At 34.3% G+C, this 26,994-nt stretch overlaps 1 protein-coding gene across 4 annotated transcripts in view; it reads left to right on the forward strand.

Moving 5' to 3' along the window:
- Nucleotides 1-26,165, forward strand: part of AP1AR (adaptor related protein complex 1 associated regulatory protein) — a 35,463-nt gene extending 9,298 nt beyond the window's left edge. Inside the window, exons 2-10 of one of the 4 annotated variants that reach the window (XM_036852180.1) lie at nt 10,089-10,137; nt 10,631-10,657; nt 13,587-13,612; nt 15,957-16,053; nt 17,234-17,332; nt 19,301-19,359; nt 20,185-20,258; nt 21,334-21,462; nt 24,272-26,165. In XM_036852180.1, coding sequence (XP_036708075.1) covers nt 10,089-10,137; nt 10,631-10,657; nt 13,587-13,612; nt 15,957-16,053; nt 17,234-17,332; nt 19,301-19,359; nt 20,185-20,258; nt 21,334-21,462; nt 24,272-24,537 — 826 coding nt within the window. In that variant the 3' untranslated portion in view covers nt 24,538-26,165. Of the gene's footprint in view, nt 1-10,088; nt 10,138-10,630; nt 10,658-13,586; nt 13,613-15,956; nt 16,054-17,233; nt 17,333-19,300; nt 19,360-20,184; nt 20,259-21,333; nt 21,463-24,271 lie in introns of those variants that run through there. The other 3 variants (XM_036852182.1, XM_036852183.1, XM_036852184.1) reach the window with 3 other exon arrangements.
- Nucleotides 26,166-26,994: the final 829 nt, after the last annotated feature.

The following is a 26,994-nucleotide window of genomic DNA, read 5'->3' on the forward strand; positions in this document are numbered from 1 at the left end:
GGCCCAGCCGCTCCGCGGCATGTGGGATCTTCCCAGACCAGGGCTCGAACCCGTGTCCCCTGCATTAGCAGGCAGATTCTCAACCACTGCGCCACCAGGGAAGCCCCGCAGGGTAGTGATTCTTAACTGAAATATTCATTCAAAATTTCCATCTTAGTACATGCAGCTCAGGTTCATTCATTTTTACTACTTTGTAGTGTTTCATTGAGTGAATAAGCCAATGCTTAAGTTGATAAGCATTTAGATTATTTCAAGACTTTTTTTTTTACTATTACAAACTACTTCAGTTAACATTCTTGTAAATGTTTCTTTGTACACATGTACAGGAGACTCTTTAGGCATACCCAGGAATTGAATTGCTGGGTCATAGCTCATGCACATCTTCAAATTTACTAGAACATATCAGACTTTTCAAAGCAATTATCTCAGTTTATACTTCTGCCAACAGTGGGTTTTCATTGTACCACTTCCTAACACTTGGTATTATCAGATATTGTTCCTGAACTATTAATGTGAAATGCTATCTATTAGTTGTATTAAAACTTTATTCCTAAAAAAAAAAAAAAACAAAACTTTATTCCTGTATACCAGCAACAAACAGATAATGCATATTTTAAAAATTACTTTCTGTGTTAGCAATGAAAAACATAAATAACTAGGGATAAATCAATAATAGATCTGTAAGACCAAAACAACATTTAAAACCAAAATAAATGGAGGACAATACCATGTTCATGAATAGAAAGATCTGAATTCAATGCAATTCCAGCAGTTGCACTGAACTTGACAAGCTGATTCCAGCAATTTTTATGGCATAAGGAAGGCATGTCAAAAGCCAAGATAGGCTGAAAGCTAGGCCTCTTGTGCCAGTTAGCCAAGTTGTGAATGCGAAGGAAAAGTCCTTGAAGGAAATTAAAAGTGCTACTCCACTGAACACACAAATGATAAGTGAAACAGCCTCATTGCTGATATGCAGAAAGTTTTAGTGGTCTGGGTAGAAGTCAAACCAACCACAACATTCACTTAAGCCAAAGCCTAATCCAGAGTAAGGCTCTAAATAACTCTGTTCAATTCTGTGAAGGCTGAGAGAGGTGAACTACAGCAGAGAAGTTTGAAGCTGGCAGAGGTTGGTTTATGAAGTTTAAGGAAAGAAGCCATCTTTATAAATGCAAGGGAAAGCAGCAAGTGCTGATATAGAAACTACAGCAAGTTATCCAGAAGATCTAGCTAAGATAATGAAGGTGGTTATACTAAACAGCAGGTTTTCAATGTAGATGAAGCAGCCTTCTATTGGAAGTAGATGCCATCTAGGACTTGCATAGCTAGAGAGGAGAATGCCTGGCTCCAAAGGACAGGCTGATTCTCTTGTTTGGGGCTAATGCAGCTGGTGACTGTAAGTTGAAGCCAGTGCTTATTTACCATTCAAAAAATCCTAGGGCCCTTAAGAATTATGCTAAATCTACTCTGTGCTCTATAAATGGAACAACAAAGCCTAATTGACTGCACATCTGTTTACAACATGGTTTACAGAATATTTTAAGCCCACTGTTGAAATCTACTGCTCAGAAAAAAAGTTTCCTTTCAAACTACAGCTGTTCATTGACAATGCACCTGGTCAGTCAAGAGCTCTGATGGAGATGTACAATGAGATTAATGTTGTTTTCATGCCTGCTAACACAGCCTCCATTCTGCAGCCCATGGATCAAGGAGTAATTTCAACTTTTAAGGCTTATGTTTAAGAAATACATTTTGTAAGGCAATATCTGCCAAAGATAGTGATTCCTCAGATGGATCTGGGCAAGGTAAATTTAAAACCTTCTGGAAAGGATTCACCATTCTAGATGCCATTAAGAACATTCATGATTCATTGGAAGAGGTCAAAATTTAAACATTAACAGGAGTTTTGAAGTTGATTCCAACCCTCATGGATGACTTTGAGGGGTTCAAGACTTCAGTGGAGGAAGTAACTGCAGATGTAGTGGAAATAACAAGAGAAGCAGAATTAGAAGTGGAGTTTGAAGATGTGACTGATTTGCTGCAACCTCATGATAGAACTTTAATGGATGAGGAGTTGCTTCTGATGGGTCAGCAAAGAAAGTGGTTTCTCGAGATGGAATCTACTCCTGGTAAAAATGCTGTAAAGATGTTGAAATGACAACAAAGGATTTAGAATATTACATAAACTTAGTTGATAAAGCAGTGGCAGGGTTTGAAAGGATTGACTCCAATTTTGAAAGAAGCTCTACTGAGTAAAATGCTATCAAACAGTATTGCATGCTACAGAGAAACTATTTGTGAAAGGAAGAGCCAATCAAGCAGCAAACTTCATTGTTGTCTTATTTTAAGAAATTGCCACAGACACCCACCCCTCAGCCACCGCCACCCTCATCAGTCAGCAGCTCTCAACACCTAGGCAAGACCCTCACCAGCAAAAAGATTATGATCTCTCTGAAAGCTCAGTCAATGGTTAGCTTTTTTTAGCAAAAAAGTATTTTTTAATTAAGGTATGTACATTGTTTTTTTTAGACATAATGCTATTGCGCACTTAATAGACTACAGTATAGTGTAAACATAACTTTTTTAAAATTGAAGTATAGTTGATTTACAATATTATGTTTAAGGTGTACAGCATAGTGATTCAGTATTTTTGCAGATTATACTCCATTATAGGTTATTACAAGATAATAGGTATAATAAACATACCTTTTATATGCACTGGGAAACCAAAAAAATTCGTGTGACTTGCTGTATTACAGTAGTATTCACTTTATTGTAATGGTCTCGAATCGAACCCACACTATCTCTGAAGTATGCCTGTAAATGAAATTAATTTGATATTCAATAGCTTTAGTCAAATGTTACACATATGAAAGGAGAGAATATGGTTTTTAGCTTTGTATTTTTATTTTCAAGCAATCATGTTTGCATAATAGAAAAATCTTAAATTGCTGTATACGGTTTGATTTTATAATTTTTCTTAGTAAATTTAGGGAGCTTTGTCCAATATGACCCACTTAAATGCTAACAGTAGAGTCTGCAAAAGTAGGATGGCCATTCTCCTTTATTTTTTAGATTCTTAAGAAGTTAATGATGAAGATATTAGACCAGATTTTCTTTTAAATGTCACCAGATTTATGTACCCCCAATATTAAGTGAAAAACTTTTTATGAGTAATACAAACTTATTTTTTCTTCTAAGAGTGTACTAAAAGCACCTATTGTGAGCAACATTACATGTAAAATCAGCATACTTTTTAGTTTACAAGTTGCACAAGTAGTATTCGAACATGAACATCAGTGTTTTTAACTGCAGAACTATGATCAGTTAAACTTGGAGGAGGATTAAGGAAACAACATAAAAGATATGTGTTTGATCATGGATATATGTTATAAAGAGCTTAGTTATTGGAGCTAGATATTTTATATTCTTTTTTTTTTGTACTAAGTCTCCAAATTCCAGTGTGTATTTCAAATAACCTTCTCAATTCAGACTAGCCGTATGTCAAAGTGCTTGATAGCCACATGTGTGGCTGTCATATTAGACAGTGAAGATCCACTCAATAAGATTACAGTACCTTAGGATTATTGTGGGAAGGAACGTATGTAAAATACATATAAAAACTAAGCTCATACATACTTAACCAAACCTGCCCATTGTAGGTACTCAGTAAATATAAGTCTCTCTTTGCTGTCCATTATAGAAATAGCCTGTTTGTTACACTTTAGTTTTGTAGCATCATATATAGTCAGAAACTTCAAGTCAATAAAGTACTAATTTTTTTTCAAATTGAAGGAAGCAAAATGTTATTTCTCTAAATTAAATAACAGTAATCAAGAGTCAGGCCTTTGCAGTAAACATTGCTTTTACTCAGTTTGTTTTTTATCTTTCCTTCGAAGATTTAACTTTCGCTGAATGTTGTTGGAAATGTTCTTTAATTGGTTAGTACCAAATTTCTGGTTTTAGACTATGGTCCTATTTCTTTTTATCTCATTTTCCTTTGCTCTTTTTTTAAACAGTGCCTTCTTATACACAACTAAAACTTCATTGTTGAAGAAAATATTCCCAACCAGGAGCTATGTATTGTACTATAATGAAATATAAGTGCACAGTACTTGGGAGACCTGATTAAGCCCTGTGATTTTTCCTGTGGCTAGTTTTGTTGTCTCATTGATACATAGTAATTTTGTTTGAACAACCACATTGGTGATTTCACCTTGTCTCAGGCTCCTGCTCTCAGCCTTATTGGGTCAGATATTAAAAAAACAAAGGCAAATTTAGGAATTAAAAATGAAAAATATAACTGTCCAGGAACTATATAGTACTTGTATCTTGAGATAAGGACATTCTTTCATTATGAGTAAAGAATAATGAGGTGGAGGTGCTTAGTGAGAATAGATTCAGAAAAAGTTAATTATACAATTCAAATAACTCATTACCTTGGAGCATTACCTACCACCGGGGCCAGACAGCTCAGTTCCTTGAACCAGGGACCCTAGTACAGGTAGACTTTGGATGAACTCTGCTAACATTTGCTTCTCTTTGTTCTGGTCTTCCATTTTCTCTACTTATCATGTTCTTCTTTTAGATGTCATCTTATTACCTCTCCTTTAAGTCTTAAAACCCAGGAGCCATTCTGTTTCGTAAAGGTGAGCCAGCTTGTCAAGGTAACGGATCCATTCTGTATTGTTTTTGTAGTTTTAATTTTTGGTTCCTATATTTCTAACTTGTTCAGAGATAACTCATTCTTCCTCTCTCTCCCAGGAAAAAGCTATACTTCTATTTTTCCATAGTGATTAGAAGTAAAATCCTTAAAAACCATAGACGTGTGTATGTATTGGTGATAACATGAAGCATATGTATAGGAGGGGAAAGATTGCTGACATTGCATCTTTGTCTACAGCCAACATTCCTTAGGATAGGAAAAGAAAACAAGATTAATTTCCTAGGTTTGAAGCAAGAAAGAAAAGTATAGTGTTCTTACTGATCTGAGATTGAGAAGTAGCCCAGGGTTAGTTATAGAAAGTACTCTCAAGGGGTGTTTGGACTGATGTTAATGTTCTAGGCTTGGAATTTGAATAGAGGACTCTCATCTAGACTCTTAACTGTGTGGACGTCAAGCTCAAGGCATCTAAAAACACAAACCTGCTCCTTTCCAAGACTTCTTTATCTCAGTAAATGGCAACTCCATTCTAGTTGTTCAGGCCAAAAACTTAGGAGCATCCTTGATTCTTCCTTTTAATATATACTCTTACAGCTAATATATTAGGAAATTCTATCAGCCTTTTCTTCAGAACTACTTCTCATTACTTCAATTTGGTGATCCAAGCTACCATCATTTCTCTGCTGTACTATTATGATAGCTTCCTAATTGGGCCTCTTAAAACTTATGGCAGATCATCTATTCTGGATTTTCCACTGAAGTTTTTATACCGCTAATAAATTCTTAAGGAATGTTAGTAATAAAAAATCATGATTTTTGTACCTTCTAATGCAATAATAGAGCTGAAATGATTTTATCAATGGATGCTAAAACCATTTGGTAAAAGGATGATGTGAAGCTTTGTAAGGGATGGATTAGACGGATAATACCTGAACCTACAGGTCATTCTTAGTGTCAGTAAAAGTGAAGCAGACAAAAATAAAGTTCCTCATAATTTGATTCAGTAGCAAGTACCACACATGAAGGGTTCTTGCCTAAAAAAATTGCACTCAATATAATCAAGGTTTTAAATAAAATTACCAGGAAATACAGAGGGTAGAGGAAAAACTTTAATAATACCAAGAGGAAAAATATCAGCCAGATCTAGGAAGTGAGAAATTCTGTGGGGCAAATGACATGAAAAAAGGTGATGGTGCAGGAAGGAGGGCTGTTAAAGAGGCTTAAGAGGCCTAACAAGCAAATGCAGTGTGTGCACCTTGTTTAAAATCTGATTTGAACAAATCATGTATAAAAAGATAATTGGGGGAAAAGTAAATGCCAAAGACAAAAAAAAAAATTCTCTTTTGTGAATTCTCATCTAATTAAGAATAAAATCCAAAACCCTTCCCATGGCCTACAAAGGCCTATGGTGTGACCCTGGCTACTTCTCAGGCTTTATCTCCCTTTCTCCTCCACTCTAGCCATTCAGGCCCCCATTTTCTTAGAATATGCCAAGCACTATTTACAATAGCCAGGACATGGAAGCAACCTAAATGTCCATCGACAGATAAATGAATAAAGAAGATGTGGCACATATATACAATGGAATATTAGCCATAAAAAGAAATGAAATTGAGTTATTTGTAGTGAGGTGGATGGACCTAGAGTCTGTCATATAGAGTGAAGTAAATCAGAAAGAGAAAAACAAATACCATATGCGAACACATATATATGGAATCTAAAAAAAAAAACAAGGTTCTGAAGAACCTAGGGGCAGGACAGGAATAAAGATGCAGACATAGAGAATGGACTTGAGGACACGGGGAAGGGGAAGGGGAAGCTGGGAAGAAGTGAGAGAGTGGCATGGACTTATATATACTACCAAATGTAAAATCGATAGCTAGTGGGAAGCAGCCGCATAGCACAGGGAGATCAGCTCAGTGCTTTGTGACCACCTAGAGGGGTGGGATAGGGAGGGTGGGAGGGAGACACAAGAGGGAGGGGATATGGGGATATATGGGATATATGTATATGTATAGCTGATTCATTTTGTTGTAAAGCAGAAACTAACACACCATTGTAAAGCAATTATACTCCAATAAAGATGTTAAAAAAATATTTTAAAAAGAACACAAAATATCAGGACAGTTTTTTTTTTTTTACAACATATATCCCCATATCCCCTCCCTCTTCTGTCTCCCTCCCACCCTCCCTATCCCACCCCTCTAGGTGGTCACAAAGCACTGAGCTGATCTCCCTGTGCTATGCGGCTGCTTCCCACTAGCTATTGATTTTACATTTGGTAGTATATATAAGTCCATGCCACTCTCTCACTTCTTCCCAGCTTACCCTTCCCCTTCCCCGTGTCCTCAAGTCCATTCTCTATGTCTGCATCTTTATTCCTGTCAGGACAGTTTATAATGGGAAATACTGAAAAAGTCACATTCAAAATGTGTTAGGCTTTTAAGCATCCAATAATACAGAAAGATTTTAGTTTCAGTTTCTTTCATTTACTACTTAAGTAATGGAGAGAACTCTGAAATCTGAAAGGATACTTTCAAAAACTGCCTTTCTAATTACTTTTAAAATATGTATCACAAAGTTTCTCATCTTCTTTTCAGATAAATTCCAGGATAAAGCTCTTCTAATAAAAATGTTACCCCTGAGTTTGCCAAATTGCATATTACTTTAATCTATCAATATAATCTTAGCATTTATGGTAGTAGGAGTCAGTATGTGCCCTTTGTGAGTAATAAGGTCTCAATCTAATCTGTCCTAAAAGGAAAGCTTGAATTTTCTTCCAAACTTATTTTGCTTTTTTGTTTTCCTTCCATTAAAATTTTTTTTGCTATTTTTTTAATTTGCTCTTTTGCCATTCTGTCCCTTAGACTCTTGTTTACTTATTAGACAGGACTTTGGTTATGGGGACAGAAACCCAAATCAAACTATCATAGGCAAAAGGTAGAATTTCTTATAAGGATACTAGGTTTGTCAAGTACTAAGGAAACTATGGGCAGGGCAGGGCAGGGATGCAACTGGTCCTTAGGGATGACTTCAACACTGTCAGAACACTCTTTCAATTGATTTCATTCCTCTTTGCAGATTGTCAGAAGTATAACCCCTAGCAACTCCCTAGAGCTCTCAGGAGGGTATATCTCTGTCTGGTCAGTTTCTCTATAACCCTGAACCAATCAAATGAGTTCTGGGGGATGGCTATGATCTAGGTTGGTCAGATAATCAGGGAGTCAGAGTCATGCAAGAGCATGATTGTCCTCATCATAGTTAGATGTGGAGAGAGGGGACAGAAAAGGTAGACATTTACAACAGCCAACACCTTGGGCTTCTACTGAAGTTAGCTATATATCTGTATAAAATTGGGACAGAACACAGTACTCTGCCATCTAATGTAAGTGTAGTGCAACAGTTACTTCCCTTGGTTTGTATTGAGACAGTCTTAGCTTCAGGCTTTGTTTCAGCAGTGAAGTCACACTGATGGCTTATACTGGGATGCTTGGTATTACTAAACTTTATTTTACTATTCAGTTATATCATTCAGTAAGCCTGGAAGAGGAAATAGATTAATCAGAGGCAAACTCTTCATTCAGGGAAGAGAGTGATGGTTGCTGAGGGAGAGCGTACAGCACTTTATGCATGAATCCTAATGCCAGAACACAGTGCTACTGGAAGGCTCAACTCATATCTGTTTTTATTTGAGAAATAGGGAAAATAAAAGAATGGGAGCACTAGATGCCTAGAGAATTGGGGTATTTTATTTATATTGGATATGTTCCATGAATTATTAGATCTATGGGATGACAATACCAAATGTTCCATTTTTACCAATGATCTCTTAATGGGCAATAAAACTACCTTGCAGCTGTTAGCAAATAAAGATTGTACAGGAAAAATTGCTTTTTTTCTTCTTTATGGTAATAAAAACTTAGTCATGATAATATACCATTCTCTTTTACTAAACCCATCCACCACCTCTGCACACATACACTCATAACACAAAGCATTCTGACCTGTCATAACCCCAGGATTCTTCCCATCTCTCAAAGGGGTGCTTTTTGTTCAAGAGTCCTGACACATTAGGAACCCATAGTGTGATTTTGGATCCCCATGGGAGGATGGGGGGTCTTCTGTGCCTTCAATTTAGGCAGCAATAACAGGATCCACATTATAAGTGAAAGTCTTAAAATTTCCTGGTACTTGCAGTAGTAAAGGAGCTTGAGGGGCTTTGTCCTGTACCAGGTTTCATACTATAATAGTTAGAGGACATATAGTTAACAGAATGTGGTGATATCTTTGGAGCAGATATAACAGAGGAGATGCTTATTTGACTACATGTAAGTTTCACTAGTAGGAGCAGAAGATAATAACCAGAATTTTTAAATTTCAGCTTTACTGAGGTATAACTGACAAAATTGCAAGACATTTAAAGTATACATTGTGGTGATTTGATATATGTATACATTGTGAGGAGAAATTAAAATTAAAGTCAATATTTCACCCTAGTTGGAAAAATTAATGTAATGGATTATTTGGTTGATGTATATGTGATGTATATTGTTTTTCATTTTCTTTCTTTTATTTGTGCAGGCATGGGATGAGAATAAAAAGCACCTAAGCTTTTTTTTTTTTAATACAGAGTAGTATGTATATCTTTTTTTTTTTTTAATTTATTTATTTTTGGCTGTGTTGGATCTTCATTTCTGTGCAAGGGCTTTCTCTAGTTGTGGCGAGTGGGGGCCACTCTTCATCGCGGTGCGCGGGCCTCTCACTATCGCGGCCTGTCTTGTTGCGGAGCACAGGCTCCAAACGCACAGGCTCAGTAGTTGTGGCTCACAGACCTAGTTGCTCTGTGGCATGTGGGATCTTCCCAGACCAGGGCTCGAACCCGTGTCCCCTGCATTGGCAGGCAGATTCTCAACCACTGCGCCACCAGGGAAACCTCAGCACCTAAGCTTTATATAAACATATATGATCCCACCATCTAGAGATAACTACTCTTCACATATTGGCGTATATCTTTTTTAGATTTTTGTTGTTTTGCAAATGTTTAACAAAATTGGGAACATGCTCTTATACATTATTTAACACAGCAGTACTTTAACAAGATATTTTTCTTGATACAGTAAAAATAATGAGATAAAGTTTTAAATTTAATTGTATTCTGTTCTATGTAGTAAATATAGTAAATTAACTTATTATTACAGGTGTAGAAAATATTAGGACCAATAGAAAAATATTGGTTGACTAAACACTTTTAAACCCACAACTAAGTTTAAAAATCTGGAGTGTTTATATTCTTATGTAAGTTTAGTGGTTTCTTTTTTAAATATAAGATACTATATATTGGAGAATTTAAAGTTGCTTTTGAGGAAATGTTTTTATGCCACAGGATTGATTGTAGTTTTTAAAGTTGTTTTCCTGTTTTTCTTCCCAGATCCAAGTATTTTAGAACATGCTCAAGAGGTGAGCACTTAACTATAGAGGTAAGTAGAGTCGTAAATCTGATTGAATAAAACTACCTTCGGAAGGGCAGGAGAGACACTTTTTTTTAAGTAAGGGGAAGGCTCTGTACCTAAATTTAGTATGGACTATTTATATTTCAATATTATTGATACTAGTGAATAGGGAGAGACTTGGAGTGGTGGGGGAAGCATGAATAGGGAGAACAAGTTTGCAAAAGATTAAGATCCCATTCTTCTAGTAGAATTGTTATTTCTACTTAAGAAGTGGTGGGTTTTTTTGTTTATTTTTGTCTTTTTTCTGCCCTACACAACTGAGGGAGAGGGTACACTTCTATCAATTATAGTGGCTTATAGAAGCCAGTGATTCTAGAGACAGATCATTGGTCTGCCCTAGTAGAGGTGTGGCAGAATCAAAACAGCAAGTTGATTTTGAGCAACTCCACCGTATAATTTTTTGTGAGATATGTACCTTAGACAAATATTCATCCTAACACTCACTTTCTTGTTGTTTCAGTTTGAGAATCTAGTAGAAAGTGATGAAGTAAGTATTTTCACAGCAGTATAAAATCCATATTTGTTCTCATTAGTCATAAGTTCTGACAATTATTTTTTTTAATTTTTATTATATTATCTTTTATTTTAGAATTTTTACTTCTTAGTTGTTATTTTTACTTTTTAGTCCCTTATCGTTTCCTTCTTTTACTAATTTATATTAGCAAATTATTCAGAATTTTCTATTATTTAACATATGTAATACTATATATACTACATATATATTATATATAGTTTCATATATCAGTTATATATTATATGTGTGTGTGTGTATATGTATACATATATATAAAACAGGTTTTTAAAGTATTCTGTAGAACTTGAGGAACTTTAAAAAAAGATATTTCTAACATCTTGCCATCTTACCTAAGGTAAAATTCCTCAACAATCCAGAGTAGACCCATTGTTTGACCATAGTTTTTATAGATTTCTGAGGGTAGAATTTATACATGTTTGTTCTACAATCACTTTCTGACTTTAGCCATAATCTTTTTTATAAGTTATTCTTTTTGTTGATTTTTGTATTTCACCTCATCTAAAAATCAATTTTAAGATGCATCCCAAGTACAGAAATGTTAAAATGGAAAAAAAAAAGTACGTTTTAGAATTAGTGAAATATTGTATATATTTCTTATGCACTGGTATCGTTAGAAGAGTTTTAGTTTGTGTGTTAATTTCCAACTTTGCTAAACTAATTATATGAGTTTGTGTAAATTATTTAACCTGCCTTGGGCCTACTTTCCACATCTCTAAAGTGAATTTGACTAGAAGGACATTGCAAGTTATTTTTTTTCTTCATCATTTTTGTTTTCTAAGGAAAGAGAAAAATGTATTAAACCAAATTTAAATTATTCTTTAGCCCAGTATTTCCCAGTGTGTACAGAATACTAGTCTCAGAGTGTAAATTGGCATATTAAAGGTTCTGGGAAGAACTATTAGAGAAATTGTTAAAGAACTGTTAAAGAAAATTATTTAAACTTGTCCAATTTAGCATTTCCCAAATTAATTTGGGTATAAATCCATTTTTAAAATAGTAATAATATTTATTATTATCTGGTAGAATATATTTGAGGACCTGTCTTAGCCTTTTGTTTCCCAGTAAAATTTCTCCCAAATATTTTAGTGTTTCATAGAATCTCATTTCTTTCCCTTTTCAGAAGTAGCATTAATTTTGTGTATTTTTTTTTTAATAAATTTTTATTTATTTATTTATTTATTTTTGGCTGCATTGGGTCTTCGTTGCTGCGTGCGGGCTTTCTCTAGTTGCGGGGAGGGCTACCCTTGGTTGTAGCGTGCAGGCTTCTCATTGCAGTGGCTTCTCTTGTTGTGGAGCACAGGCTTTAGGCTTGCGGGCTCTAGAGCGCAGGCTCAGTAGTTGTGGCACATGGGCTTAGTTGCTCTGCGGCATGTGGGATCTTCCCGGACCAGGGCTCGAACCCGTGGCCCCTGCATTGGCAGGCGGATTCTTAACCACTGCGTCACCAGGGAAGCCCTGTGTATTTTTTTAAACAAACACTTAACATGATATTTTTAAAGTTTCTGACAAGTACTAAATGTAAGATTTCTGTTAACCTTCAATATAGTTCATCCCCCCATCATACAGCTTTTTAAAAGAATGTGTGATTCCAAGTGTTTTCCTAAGGTGCGTTTTGTTTGGTCTGAGTTTGTTTGTTTGTTTGTTTTGCTAACCAGTCTTTTCCTCTCTCATGTCATAGTTAGTGTTTGGTTTCGTTGAATGTCACATCCTGCTTTGTAGTGCTTTTTGCTAAGTTAATTTGGACCATTTGAAATTTTATTTCTGCTGTTACTTAGTCATATATTTTAATTGTGAGATGTGAATAGCACAAATGTGTAAGAAATGCATAAATCCAAATCAGTCTTGAAAGTAGTTACAGTTTGCTTTGGAGGAAAAAACTATAGGTAATTTCAGAATCCCACAAAAGAGAACAAAAGCAGTCTCGTTATTTGTGGTAGTTAGATTCTATGAAGTTGCCGTGAATACTGAATTAGTGGATACTGGAACATTACTCCTAGGGGAAATACAGAATTAGCTTCCTACAAGCTTCTGATCACAATATTTTCATCAACTGATCAATATACAACCTTGTTTTATGTTTCTGTTTGACGCCTTATTTTAATGTATATTATTGATTCATTAACTTTGAACTCACTACCAACAGCACTAATAATTCATGCCTGAATGAAGCTTATCTAACACATGTATGTGTAGGCACATGTAGGCATGTCACACCTTCTTATGATTAGGAACAATAGACAGCACTTCAGCACTACACATGGGGATCATTTTAAACAGCAAAATCAGGAACAAAAAAGCACAAAAATGCAAAAAGTGACACTGCATAGGCTGCAAAGAGGGCACAGTAAGAGTGCCGAAACAGGAAGGCAGAGCATCACCTTCTACTTCAACTGGGAATGTGTATGTCAGGCAACCAGATTTTTTGCTGCTCTGTGCATGCCCATGAATGACCATAAGAGTGAGGGGAGCATTGGTTTTGATGTTGGAAATAAATTTTAACTCATTGGTGAATTTGCAAATCCAGAATCTGCGAATAAAGAAGATCAATTGTAAATGATGAGAACATAGAGAATATGTTCTCTAGTACCATCTTGAACCCAGAAGGTCATTTGGTGTAGAGTAAATATTTGTTATAAAAAATTAGGAAATGTCCAACAATTGGTTGCTATATAATTAAGATAGTTATTAAACTAAATTTTGCCTTTGAGAAATAGTAAAATGTTAAAGCTTTTTGTTTAAAATACTTTTAATAATGAAATTTGTTACCAAGGTAAAATAGATAAGCAGAAAATATTTTGATTAAATAAAAATTTTATTGGCTTGCCTTAAATAGAATTCAGCTAGTGAAATTTGTATAATTGTTTAATTAATTCTTGCACAGGGGGAAAGCCCAGGAAGCAATCATAGGTAAGGCTTTTTTTTTTTTTTTTTAATAAAACAAACGACTTCTATGTGAACTATAAGCTCTCTGAAAATCCAAGCTCTGTCATTTGCTTGCTTTGAGGCATTGAACAGTTTACATTTCAGGACCTTGGTTTTCTCTTTCTATAAGATTGAGGCAAATAATAACATATCTCAAAAGGTTGTTTTGAACATTAAAGAATTTAATCTACATAAGTGCCTAAGTGCTTTCCTACTGAACCTAAGTTGTTATGTGTATTTTAGTTTAAAAAACCTATTTAATATTTTAATATTGATAAGTACATTTCTTTGAATTTGTAAAACTTTATCCCCCCCTTTTGCTTCCTTATGACATTCTAAAACTTGTTTTACTAATCATGTTTTTTACTTTATATAAGTAATACCTCAAAAAACAAACAAACAAAAAGCCCTAGGCAGAAGTTAGGGCTAAAGGAACAAAAGTAGGAGGAGACATTACCTTATACATGGCTGGTTATAACCATGATAATTATCAAGACCTGAAGTTGGGGAAGGGGGAGGAAGTGGGGTGATTGGAGCAGGGAGAGAGAGCAGTTGGTCTGAAGACTGAATAGGCAGACACTAGAAGAGGATTCAGAAGATAGCCAAGAAGCAGTGGGCAAAAAGAACCAGGAGAGCATAGAAAGCCAAGGGAGGAGGTAGAGACAGACTGACAGATGGAACGGAGGGAATGGTCAGCATTGCCACATGGAACTGAAGAAATAATATAAGGACTTAAACTGTCTCATATTTGGCAACATAGAAGCCATTGATTACCTTTGTTAGAGTTAGTAGAGCGATGAAAGCAGAGGCAGACTGTTGTGAGTTGATGAGAGAATGGGAAGTAAGGACATAGAAGGGAAGAGAAACACAGTTGTTAGGAGCAAGGAGCTAGACTACTTGGGTTCAAATTCTAGCTTTGCCACATACTATATGACTTACTTGGACATAATCTGTCTTCATCTCATTTCCCTCATATGTATGATCTCTGTATCTACCTTACAGGGTTGTTTGGAGAATTAAAATTAGTCAATATATGTAAAGCGCATAGAAAAGAACCTGACACATAGTAAGTGCTAGATGTGCTATCAATAAACTTTTAATTTCAGACATTTTGGCTGAAATGGGAAGGAGAGAGGGAGCAGTAGTTAGAGATAGGTATAGGTCAAATGAAAGTCTTTCCTTCTTCCTTTCTTCTTTCCTTCCTTTCTTCCAATCTTCACAAGGAAGAGAGGTGAAAACAGACAAAAAGAGTAGACTAAAGAAAAGAGGTACTAATTGATGGAGCAATGTCCCACAGAATTCTCTGGAGTGAAGGTTGTGTGGGGTAGCATCAGTGATGAATGAATCAAGTATAAGTGTGACAGGTGACCTTGAATAAATTAAGGAATACCACCTCTTTAGAGGAAGGAGGGAAGAGTAGGGAGGATAGACTTAGGTAAGAGGAGGACTGGCAAGAAGTTGAGGGATTTGATGGTTGGAGACAGGCTCGTCATGTCTCAGAGTGGGGTGAAATTGACTTCTAAGAGAAAAGAGTTTGAATGAAGAACTTAAGGAGTGTGTTTGTGAAGATTTTGAAGTAGTTAGCATAGGATGTGAGAGGGAGTTGGCCATGTATAAGTAAAGGGTTATTGCTAGGGTCAGAGGGCCAAACAGATGTTGGATTTTCTCTCGCAGCTCTCAGCAGAAAGAGCTAATCATGGAAATGATCCAAGGTCAGAGAATGAGTAATCTGGGTGAATAAGGCATAATGACAGGTGTGCAGGAAGGCGAGTATGTGGGTGAGAAAGTACTTCAGATTTGCCACAGAGTCCACACTGGTTGTAAGTGAAGTAAAGCCAGGAGAGGATCAGGATCGATAAACTGAGAGAAAAGGGAGGATCAAGGGCCTGGGGTGGTTAGAGGGATTGAGCAGGATAAATAGAAGGGCAGTGGGTATGAGAGTTAAGAGTTCCAAAATGATATGAGGGCTGAGATCAGAGTATAGTATACTGAAGTTTATATTTTATGATGAACATTTTGGGATATAGTCAGATGGCTGAAGAGCCAAAGTAAAGGGAGTCCACATTTCTTTAAAGTTGATTATAGGGCTAAAAAAAGGTACTCTGATAGTATATCATCTTATTCAACTTATATGCCAAATTATAACAAGTATTAGAATGTATCATTTTTTACTCTGACAATTGAAATCATAGCATCAAATTGCTTTAATACATTTTTGACAGTAAAATTTCAGAATTTCACTGATTTTATGAGTATTTTATTTAACTTGGACTCATCAGCACTTTTTTTTTTCCTTTTCTTTCTTTTTCTGCCTTATTTTTCTCTGTAGGCCTCTTACTGAGGAAGAAATTGTTGCCCTAAGAGAGAAGCATTATGATTCTATTGTTGAAAAACAGAAAGATCTTGATATGAAAATCCAAAAAGAGGTAAATAGTCTTATGTTGCTTAAGTATATATTATAATAAAGTCTCTGTTTATATGGGAAAAGTATCATTAAATAATATATTGCATGTGAACACTCATTGGACCTAAATTTAGATATATAGAGGTGAAAATGATTTAAAAGTTAAAAAATTATTCCAGCCTGTAATAATTTGGTTTAGTTTGGTTCAATTTATCAGAAATCATATGCTGCCAATAAGTGAAGAGAATACATTCTTCTGAAAATAATTTCTGAATTCACAAGTAGGGACTCTGGCAAGATACATGCACCTTTGTGTTTAAAACTAACTTTAAAAATTACTCTGTTTCACAATAAGTGGTTTATTTTTTTTAATCTTTTTTTTTGTCTTGGATTTATTTATTCTTAGTAAGTGAACCAAGTCTAACAATCATAAATGTTATATTTACTTTAATATATTTACAGAGGTGGCCTGTAATTATAGTTTTGCATTCACTAAACTAAATGGAATTAGTCATATCCCATTATACATTTAAAAATAGTCTGTTTAATTACCAATTAGTGATTTCAACAGCATTAACTTAAGCTACACAATAGATGCTAATATTAGGCTAAAGAAAAATATTGTGTTGAAATTTGATTTTTAAATTTGATTTGACTTGCAGTAGATTATCATTAAAGCAATTCGTATGCTATTATGAATGGCAGGAACTTAAATTTGGAAGTAATTTTTTAATAACTTGATGGTAATAAAATACAGGACATGTGTATCAATGCACCATGAACTTTGTGAAAGCTTACTTTGCTTTGGTAGGCAGTGATACGATTGACCTTAGTTTTAAAGACCTTGGACTAAGGAGGGCCCAAACCATGAAACTAATCAGGGTGATCGGCATTGGAACGATTGTTGAGAATGAACATCACTGCATATTCTAAAGAAAGCAACAGTTTTGTATTTATGCAAACTAGATGCTCTACTTTATAATTCAACTTCTAAAGAATTCTGTAACATGTTTGATATCATTTGAATTATTTTGTAAATAGAGAAATTGAGAAATCACAGAAATTTTAATTCTATTCTTTGTAGAGCTCAGTTATTTTTTTTAATAATTTATTTTTTATTTTACAAATAGAAACATTTTATTTTTAGAGCAGTTAGACAGGTTCTGATTTTTGTTAATCCTTATTGTTTTGTTCATGTACAGTTAGCCTTACAAGAAGAGAAGTTAAGACTAGAAGAAGAAGCTTTATACGCTGCACAGCGTGAAGCAGCCAGGGCAGCAAAGCAGCGAAAGCTCTTGGAGGTGAGGGGAAAAGACCCCGACATGTACTAGGGCTGCTTTTCTCCTGATTTTCTGTGACAAATCTTAGTTAGGACTTTTTTCCCCTAGAGTCAAGGACTTCTTGTTTAACAACAAATGTATTTATTCCTATACTCTTAGGAATTTTAAAGGCAAATTAGTTGGTCTTTAACAGCTAGAAATAACATCAAATTATACGCTTGATACTGAATGCTGTTTAACTTTAAATTACCAGAAGCTAATTCTTGTTTATCCCAAAAATGAACTTTATACTTTTCCAAAATTCAGCATTCTTTTGGAAAAATAAATATACTCTTAGATGAAACATTGCAAAACTAACCTTTAAATATCATTTCTGCAGCATTTTTTAGTTTATTTTTGTGAGTTGTTTTTTTTTAACAATTTCTTGAACTGCTAGACTTTCTTATACTTCCTAAAATTGGGTAAGCTGAGCAATTTTGCCCCATAGGAATACTCTGTATTTCTCATCTTTATACTTGTGTCTTTGGGAGATTGGGAGTTTGGGTCTTGGGAAATCTTTGATGTATTATCAGAAAAAACAACAGATTTATCATATCTTACTATGCTGTATTCAAACATGGCGTTGTCATAATGCCAGACAGCTATTAATAATAGACATTTATGGAGCCCTGGCTAAGTGTCAGGAACTGTTCTGATTAGTTTACATGTTTTACCTTGTTAAATCGTCACAACAATCCTAGGAGAAAGGTAGTGTTCTTAATCCCCATTTTATAGGTGATGAAACCAAGGGACAGAGATGTTAAGTAACTTAAGATCCTACAGCTAATAAATGGCAGAGCCAGAATTCAAGCACTGCTTAGCCACTTTTCTATTTAGTATCTTCCTCCATCTTTTGCCTGTGTGAACTCTACTGCAGTGTTAACTGAAGTGTAGTACAAGGATTATGTCACATAATAATTACTGTAACTTAGATGAACTAAAAAATCATGCATCATGTTTCTGTGATTTCTATGGGATCCGTGCTCTTCATCTCTCTCTCTCTCTCTCTTTTTTTTTTCCTTTTTTTTTTTTGGTGTTTCAGCAGATTAATTAGATTATGTGAGGGAGTATCTTTTTTATTTTTATTTTTTAGTAAGTTCTAAGTAATGGGAAAGTTTAAAAATTAACTCACCTTCTACTAAGAAAGGAAAGTATTTTTCTGGTTATAATTTAGACATCTCTTTTTGCTATAATAAATTCTCTGCTGCTCACCTTTTAAAGACTAAAATGATTCCATATGCAAAATCTGAGTTCTTGAGTTTTTTCTTCCTTGAATAAATATTGATATGGGAACACATAGCAGTCTGTACAACATATGTGACACACAAAGATATACAGATACATGCAAATTCATTTGATTCTAACAGTAGCCCTATGAATTTGCTAGGACAGTATTATAGCCATCTGTAATTTACAGATGAAGAAACAGAAAATAAAGAACATGCCAGGGACATACAGTAATAACTGTCAGAGCCATAACTCTGACAGGTTTTCTAAGTCCTTTGTTTTTATTATTTCTGAGTCAAGCCAGCCAGGTCTTTTAGATCTTTTGTTTAATTGCTACTTATTTCACCCAAAATAGAACTTCATATACCATTTTAACTATTACTTTCTTACCCCTCATCTTTCAAGTTATTAGAGGTTCTTAGGTGTAATAAGGAAGTCAGATACACCAATATATATTTTTAAAGTTATTTTTTAATAACAGTATGAATATTCTGACCACTTAAGGATTATACACTGAAAAATTGAGAGAAATTCTACCCATGAATAAGAGGACATAGAAGTGGACAGTGATTACTTTAAGGGAAAAAAAACTTCAGTAGAATAACTTTTAAAGTTTTTTTTTTCCCTGAAACTAGAAAATAACACTTTTTGGCATTGCATGAATAGTGTTAAAAAACATAATTTTACAACAGAGTGATTTTGTGTTGCATTATGTTTCCAAAGCAGGAAAGACAGAGAGTTGTGCAGCAATACCATCCTTCAAACAATGGAGAATATCAAAGGTAAATAGTGAAATACACTTCTTCCCTTTGTGGTAGAAAATATTATTTCCAAAGAGAACACAGTTCACCTCTGGATGCTTATATACATATTCATGTGTATATGTTGCATAAAAAATGATTGCTTCTTGAAGACACTTGTAAGAATACTGAGAACATTTGCTTTCTTTATGTTGGAAAATGATCATCATTTATTTTAAATTGACTTTATTGCATTCTTAAGAGTGGTCACATCTTTCATACAGAATATGATGCAATAGCACACTGAATGCCTTTGGACAAATTGTTTATGCCTTGGTTGTTTGTGTTTTCCTTAGCTCCTCTCTTTTCTTATAATAAAGTTTATGTGTGATCTTTTTTTGTTGTTTTTGGCTGTGCCATGGGGCATGCGGGACCTTAGTTCCCTGATCAGGGATCAAACCTGTGCCCCCCTGCATTGGGAACAAGGAGTCTTAATCACTGAACCGCCAGGGAAGTCCCTGTGAGATCATTTTTTAGAAGATACCTTTCAATGTCACATTTCCAGGAATATTTCCTACTCACTCAAATAAAATTGTTCATGCTTCATTATTGTAAATTACAAGTTAGACTTATGGCTAAGCTTTGGATTTTGACTTCAAGACTAACCAAAATCTTATTATTTTTCAGTTTATTGCTAGCATTAGGAAAAGTAAGACCTGTTTTGACTAGGTTATTCTAATTGTACAGCAATTACGAATTTGTGCGGGATAGACCTTTTCAAACCAAAATGCCGTCATTTAACTTAAGCATGAATTATGTTGTATCTACTATGAATATATTAAAAAAATTATTTCACTTTTATTACAGTTCAGGACCAGAAGATGACTTTGAATCTTGTTTGAGAAATATAAAGTCACAGTATGAAGTTTTTCGAAGTAGTAGTAAGTCTTTTAAAATATCTGCGTTCATTTTAAGGTTACTTTATGCCACGTTAAACAGATAATTGAAGATCCTGGCTCTGTTTTTCGAGAAGAACTTCCTGCCCTTCAATTTGTGTTGCCCAAATAAGTCAATTAACTAGTCCTTAATTATACAATTTTATTTTTCCTTTTTAAAAAGGAGTTGGAGAAACAGGAACAGACTCACAGATACAGAGAACAGACTTATGGTTGCCGGTGGAGGGGGGAAGGGGGAGGGAGTGATTGGGAGTTTGGGGTTAGCAGATGCAAACTATTATATATAGAATGGATAAACAACAAGGGCCTACTGTATAGCACAGGGAACTATATTCGATATAATAAACCATAATGGAAAAGAATATGAAAAAATATATACATATTAACTAAATCACTTTGCTGTACAGCAGAAATTAACACAACATTGTAAATCAACTATACTTCAATAATATAAATTTTAAAAATAAAAAAATAATAGGAGTTGGAGCAAAGAAAAACCTCAGGCTATTTCTGTAGATATGTATAGGGAATCAGGAATTCCTTTTTCCATTTCCACTCTGATCTCACCTCTCCTCCTCCCAGAAAAGGGAAGTAGGTACACAAAAGTGTATTTATTATACTTACTACAAATTAATTTAGAAGATTAAACTTTTCTCCAGGTTTCAAAAGTCAAAACTCCTATGCTCCCCAGATACGGAAGCATAGTAGTGGTTCCTTTTGAAAATACAGGCTGCTTTTCATTTATCATTTTTCTTTTTTCTTTTTTTTTTTGCCCCCTTTTGTAATTGACTATTAAAAATACTGCCTAGAGTTCATCATATTTGAAAAATTTATAATTCATTTAAATTTGCATGTGTACTGTGCTATATGGCAAAAAAAAAAGTAAAAAGAAAGCGGGAAAAGCCCTTTATACTATTTCTAACAAACTTACCAATGTAATGATTTCAATAATTGTTTTTTATGATGTTATGATTTGAAGAGAGATAATTATTGCAAAATAAATGGTTGTAGTAAAAGAGTATAGCTCACCACATCTAATTGTATTTGGTGTATATTCTAGGACTCTCATCAGATGCCACAGTTTTGACACCAAATACAGAAAGCAGTTGTGATTTAATGACCAAAACTAAGTCAACTAGTGGAAATGATGACAGCACATCTTTAGATCTAGAATGGGAAGATGAAGAAGGTATTTTATATTTACAATTTTACCTGAATATTTTTATTTGTGTTAATTTATAGAAATCTACTTTACATTTTACTTTATTTAAACTGAAATGAATGCAAGGCCTTGAAAAATCAGTGTAAAAATTTCTTAGACTCTTATATTATTAGTGATTATCATTTGTTGTAAATTGTTTAGAAAGTTTCTTAATTCTTTTTTTTTTTATTGTTTTTATTTTTGGCTGCATTGGTCTTTGTCTCTGCGCATGGGTTTTTCTCTAGTTGCGGCGAGCGGGGGCTACTCTGTTGCGGTACATGGGCTTCTTATTGCAACGGCTTTTCTTGTTGCGGAGCATGGGCTCTAGGTGTGTGGGCTTCAGTAGCTGTGGCACACGGGCTCTAGGGCACAGTCTCAGTAGTTGTGGCGCACGGGCTTAGTTGCTCGGCGGCATGTGGGATCTTCCCGGACCAGGGATCAAACCCGTGTCCCCTGCATTGACAGGTGGATTCTTAACCACTGTGCCACCAGGGAAGTCTGAAAGTTGCTTAGTTCTTAGTGTTTCTTGAGATTTAGAAAATAAATGTTGTTTCTCATTTTAAGGTTTTTGTAATCCAGCCCATTTTACTCTGTAGGAATTGCTGCCCGCTGGTGAGCAACCTAAAGCCAAAATTTAATTAACTTTTGGTTCATAATAAATAAGCAATTTGTTAGTTCTGTTGGTAGTACAAAAGCCATAACACAGACCTGAGTTTGAATTTTACCTGGTATGTCTTCCCAGCTCTAGTACTTTAGATAGGTTTCTTAATCTTTCTAAACTGCAGTTAGTTCATCATAAAAAGGGAATTATAAACCTACTTTCAAGAATGATAATTCACTATTATATACTGATGGTCTAAAAAAGCTTGGCTCATAATAGACAGTCAATAAATATTTGAACAAATTAAATCATGAATGTTAGGAGGATTAAATAAAATTTATATAAAACACCCAGAACATAGTGTGGCACATAGCAGGTACTCAAAATTATAGCTAAATGTGGACTTTTTTTTTTTTTAATTTTTTAAAAAATATTCAGCTATTTCACTGAATAAGGCCCAAGTCTTTATTTTCATTTTAAGAAATAGGTAATCCCAAAAGGAAGAATCAGTTACAGAATATGGAACTTTAACTTTAATTTTTTTTAATATTAAATATTAAATATTTCATAGAATTTTGAGATGGAATAGACCTTAGATATCCTCTAGTTGAGCCATTTGTTTTATCAATAAAGAAACTGAATAACTTTAGCAAAGATTGCATTAATTTACTTAAGTCTTCTCAGCTAAACACTGTTTCCCCAACCCTATACTTTTGTTATTGTGTATTTAGATCTCAATCTAGATTTTAAATTTATTTTTATTTTAGCATCTTGTTCAATTTGATCTAAAGCCTTTCAGGTCTTTTAATTCCTGATTTGTCATCCTCACTGTATGCTAATCAAATTTTTAGATAACATGACTTTCAAGTTTGTTATTCAAGTTATTATAACAGAATTATTCAACTAGACTAGGTAGAGGACAGAACCCCTGTAGAAACCTGATGATGTCTAATCCAGCTTCCTTTAGACATATTATTCAATTAAATACACATCCACAAATTTATATTAGTCTCCAGCTCATATTTTTATTGTGTCTATAAGGATGATTTAGTTTGCTAGGTTGAGTGTGCGATTTTGGGGGAGTGACAGACAATAGTGATAGATTTTTTTTTTTTTAATGTATTTATTTGGCTGCACCGGGTCTTAGTTGCGGTATGTGGGATCTTTAGTTGCAACATGCGAGATCTAGTTCCCTGACCAGGGATCGAACCCCAGCCCCCTACATTGAGAGCGTGGAGTCTTAACCACTGGACCACCAGGGAAGTCCCTAGATTTAAATGTTGTTTTATTATTGTAGGATCTGATTCTTTAAGCTCAGAAAACAAAATTATTGGGTGTGTCTAGAGATATTCTCTTACAATCTCTTTTCCTAGATTTTAATTCTATTAGCAGTGTTGATTCTGCACTCGCAAATTCAAATTTCTTTTCTGTCCTCCCTCTCTTCCTTCTGCCAAAATGATGTTTTTTTCTTCCACGATTTTTGACACTCACTTTACTGATCAATTTCTTTCTGTTCAGAATTAGATCTAGAACAGTTTCCCCTAGAAATGTCTCTACTTTGTTATACTAGAGTCAGACTAGCAAAAGAGCACAGACTTTGAAGCCAAACTGCATGAAATCTGTTTCTTGCCCCACCACTTCTATTGCTGTGTGACCTTGGGCAAATCACTTTCCTCTTTCTGCCCTAGTTTCCTCAGCTGCAGAATGGGGGATAATGATAGTACTGTACGTAACTTCATAGAGTTGTTGAGGATCAAATCAGTTAATATATGTCAAGTGCAAACAACGTTACCTGGAACCTAGTTAAGTGCTGGAAATGTGTATATTGTTATCATTATCATTAGAGTTATTATTATCTCTGAGAAATGAAATTGTCATCTAGGTAGGAAAGAAGTTTTGCAGACACACTAATTTGGCCATATAAGACTAACAGCAATTGAAATCCTCCATGCATTCTGCTTAACTTATGGCTCTTCAGAAATTTCATCTTACTAGATTACCAGTGTTGCATCAAAACTGTCCTTTGTTGAGTATTAATGTTCACTGTAGGATTATACCCTAACATTTCCCTTAAGAAAAGCTTCCGTATGACTGGCTTTTTAAGTTAATTCACAAATCAAGTCTGATAGTTTAAGTCTTTTAATATAGCTCTTTAAATCTTTACTGAGATTTCTAATAACCCTGCCCATACAATAGGAATGAATCGAATGCTTCCAATGAGAGAACGTTCCAAAACAGAGGAAGACATTCTCCAGGCAGCACTTAAGTATAGCAGCAAGAAGACTGGAAGTAATCCTACATCAGCCTCTGATGATTCCAACGGGCTGGAGTGGGAGAATGATTTTGTTAGTGCCGAAATGGATGATAATGGCAATTCCGAGTATTCTGGATTTGTAAATCCTGTATTAGAACTGTCTGATTCTGGCCTAAAGCAATATGATGTGGATCAACAAAAACGATAGGGAAAGATTATGTGATCTTGTTTATCAGTTATGACCAAATGTTTAAAACCAACTAGAATGTATAAATGGTTGTGCTGAGCCTTTTGTAAGAGGGGAAGTAAGAAACATGTTATAAATGCTTATTAGAAAGGAATAGGAATGATAGATTATATCTGAATTGCTTCAGAATTAAGTGCAATTTCATCATCTGCCTTCTGCTTTTCAAAAACAATTTAATGGTTCTGTCATGTTATTAATTAAATTTCTTTAACTCTTTTCTTCATAGCAATCCTGTTTACTGTTTGTAGATTTTCAGCTTTTAAAATAGTTTTATTAATTTCACCTTGAATGCTTTCTTAACTCTGTTTCAGTAGCTAACTATGAAAATATTAAGGCATTTTGTGTTAATTCTCAGCAGATGTGAAGGGAGCATGAGGAGGGACTGCCAGATTCAGATTCAGAATAGTGTTCCCTTTTCCAGCATTATTTATTCCTATGACTTACTTAAATTTTATTATGTGATAGTAAGCACAATTAATTTGAGTAGATGACCCGAAAGAGAGGCCGAAGTATCAGTTTCTTTCTACACTTGTTGCATATCCTACTATAATAATGTTGACTCAATCTGAACAAAGTATATGATATGTTAAAATAATCTTTCAGAGTTTGGACACTTAAAGTGAGTAATCAAAAGATCTTTAAGAAAATATATATACTTAGGTTTTTCACTTCCTTTTCTGTGCCACTATAAATGAACATTGACTTCAATTGATATAGTAAATTTCTAACTGTCATTTTTTTAAATTCTGTATTTCCAATGAATGGTCTTGAAAGATTTTACACAGAACATATTCTCTGTGCGTGATTTATTAAGAAAGGAAAACCTGAAAAAGGTAATATGGGTATTTCAAAGTAAATAAAATCCTTTCTGGTATGAAAGAATCCATTGATTTTATTAAACTTTCCTTTGCCTTGTAATACAAGGTGCTTTAATGGGATGGAACTAAGTAAATCAATATATATAACTGAATTTTACGATATACAGTTAACTTTTCTTTTCTCTAAAGTTTACGTATCAATTTAAAAGGCCAAGGATATAAGACACTCCCTGATTGCTTGTCTTGATTTTGCTGAGGATTGAATATGACTTTAGTAAGCAAACTGTTTTTCAGTTTTTCCTTAGTGTTTTTTTTTCTTTTTCTTGCAACAATGACAGTGCATGTTCTCGAAAATATAGGAAGGTCCAGATATAAATAGTAACTTAAAGTTCTTGCTATACTTTAAAAATATCATGCGGCCCTTTCAATATTTGAACTGCTGGGCAATGACATCTATAGTTTTGTCACCTTTTTTTATCTCATAGAAATAAATATGACACTTTAAATATGTAAATATATTAGGTAATGCTGTTATTTATGTCTCAACATAATTTAAGTTGTAGCTATGTCATTGGAACTATTTTAAAGATAATCTATATTCACGTTGCCTGTGTTATGCTTTTTAAAGTTTGTATACATCAGATGTATATTTTTGGTTTGGCATAAGCTACTATTGTAATTTTTCTTGGCATTTTGTTCATAAAGAATTTTTTGAAGGAATGGTAACTTCTCAAAGATTGTGAATAAACACATTTTTACATTTAAAAATAATAAATTATTTGATTATTACTAGTTTTACTCCATAAACATGGAACAGTTTTGACTCCTGACTTGTAATTATTTTATTAAATCTGCTATGAAGACAAAAAGGAATGAATTGGTAAAGCAGGATGGAACTAAACTTGAAAATGTGTTTGAACTGCTAAGAAAAGGATATCAATTTTCCTGCTTTATATGTTTATAAAAAACACTAGAAATAACATTTATTCAGCAAATATTGGAGAATCTACTGTATCTGGTAGGATGTTAGGGAGAGTGAATTTTATTTGATGTAGAATAGGAAGCCACTAACTTTTTGTAAGCCAGAGTGTACAATGATCAGATTTGCATTTTCGGAAAATTCCTCTAGCTGCTATGTAGAGAATATGCTGTAGGAGGGCACAAGTGGATATATGTATGGTACTCCCAGTGGGACATGGTGTGGCTTGGATTGATAATTGCTATAGGAATGCAGAACAGATTACCTTTAGAGGTAGACCAGCAAGATTTTTTTTCAGTTTTATTGAGATATAATTGACACAGCACTGTATAAATTTAAGGTATACAGCATAATGATTTGACTTACATACATCATGAAATGATTATCACAATAAATTTAGTAAACATCTATCATCTCATAGATACAAAATTAAAGAAACAGGAAAAAATTTGTTTTTCTTGTGATGAGAACTCTTGGGATTTACTCTCTTAACTTTCATATATAACATACAGCAGTATTAATTATATTTATCATGTTGTACATTACATCCCTAGTACTTATTTATCTTATAACTGAAAGTTTGTACCTTTTGACTGCCTTCCTCCAAATTCCCTCTCCCCC

This window comes from Balaenoptera musculus, chromosome 5 (assembly GCF_009873245.2).
Source record: "Balaenoptera musculus isolate JJ_BM4_2016_0621 chromosome 5, mBalMus1.pri.v3, whole genome shotgun sequence".
NCBI lineage: Eukaryota > Metazoa > Chordata > Mammalia > Artiodactyla > Balaenopteridae > Balaenoptera > Balaenoptera musculus.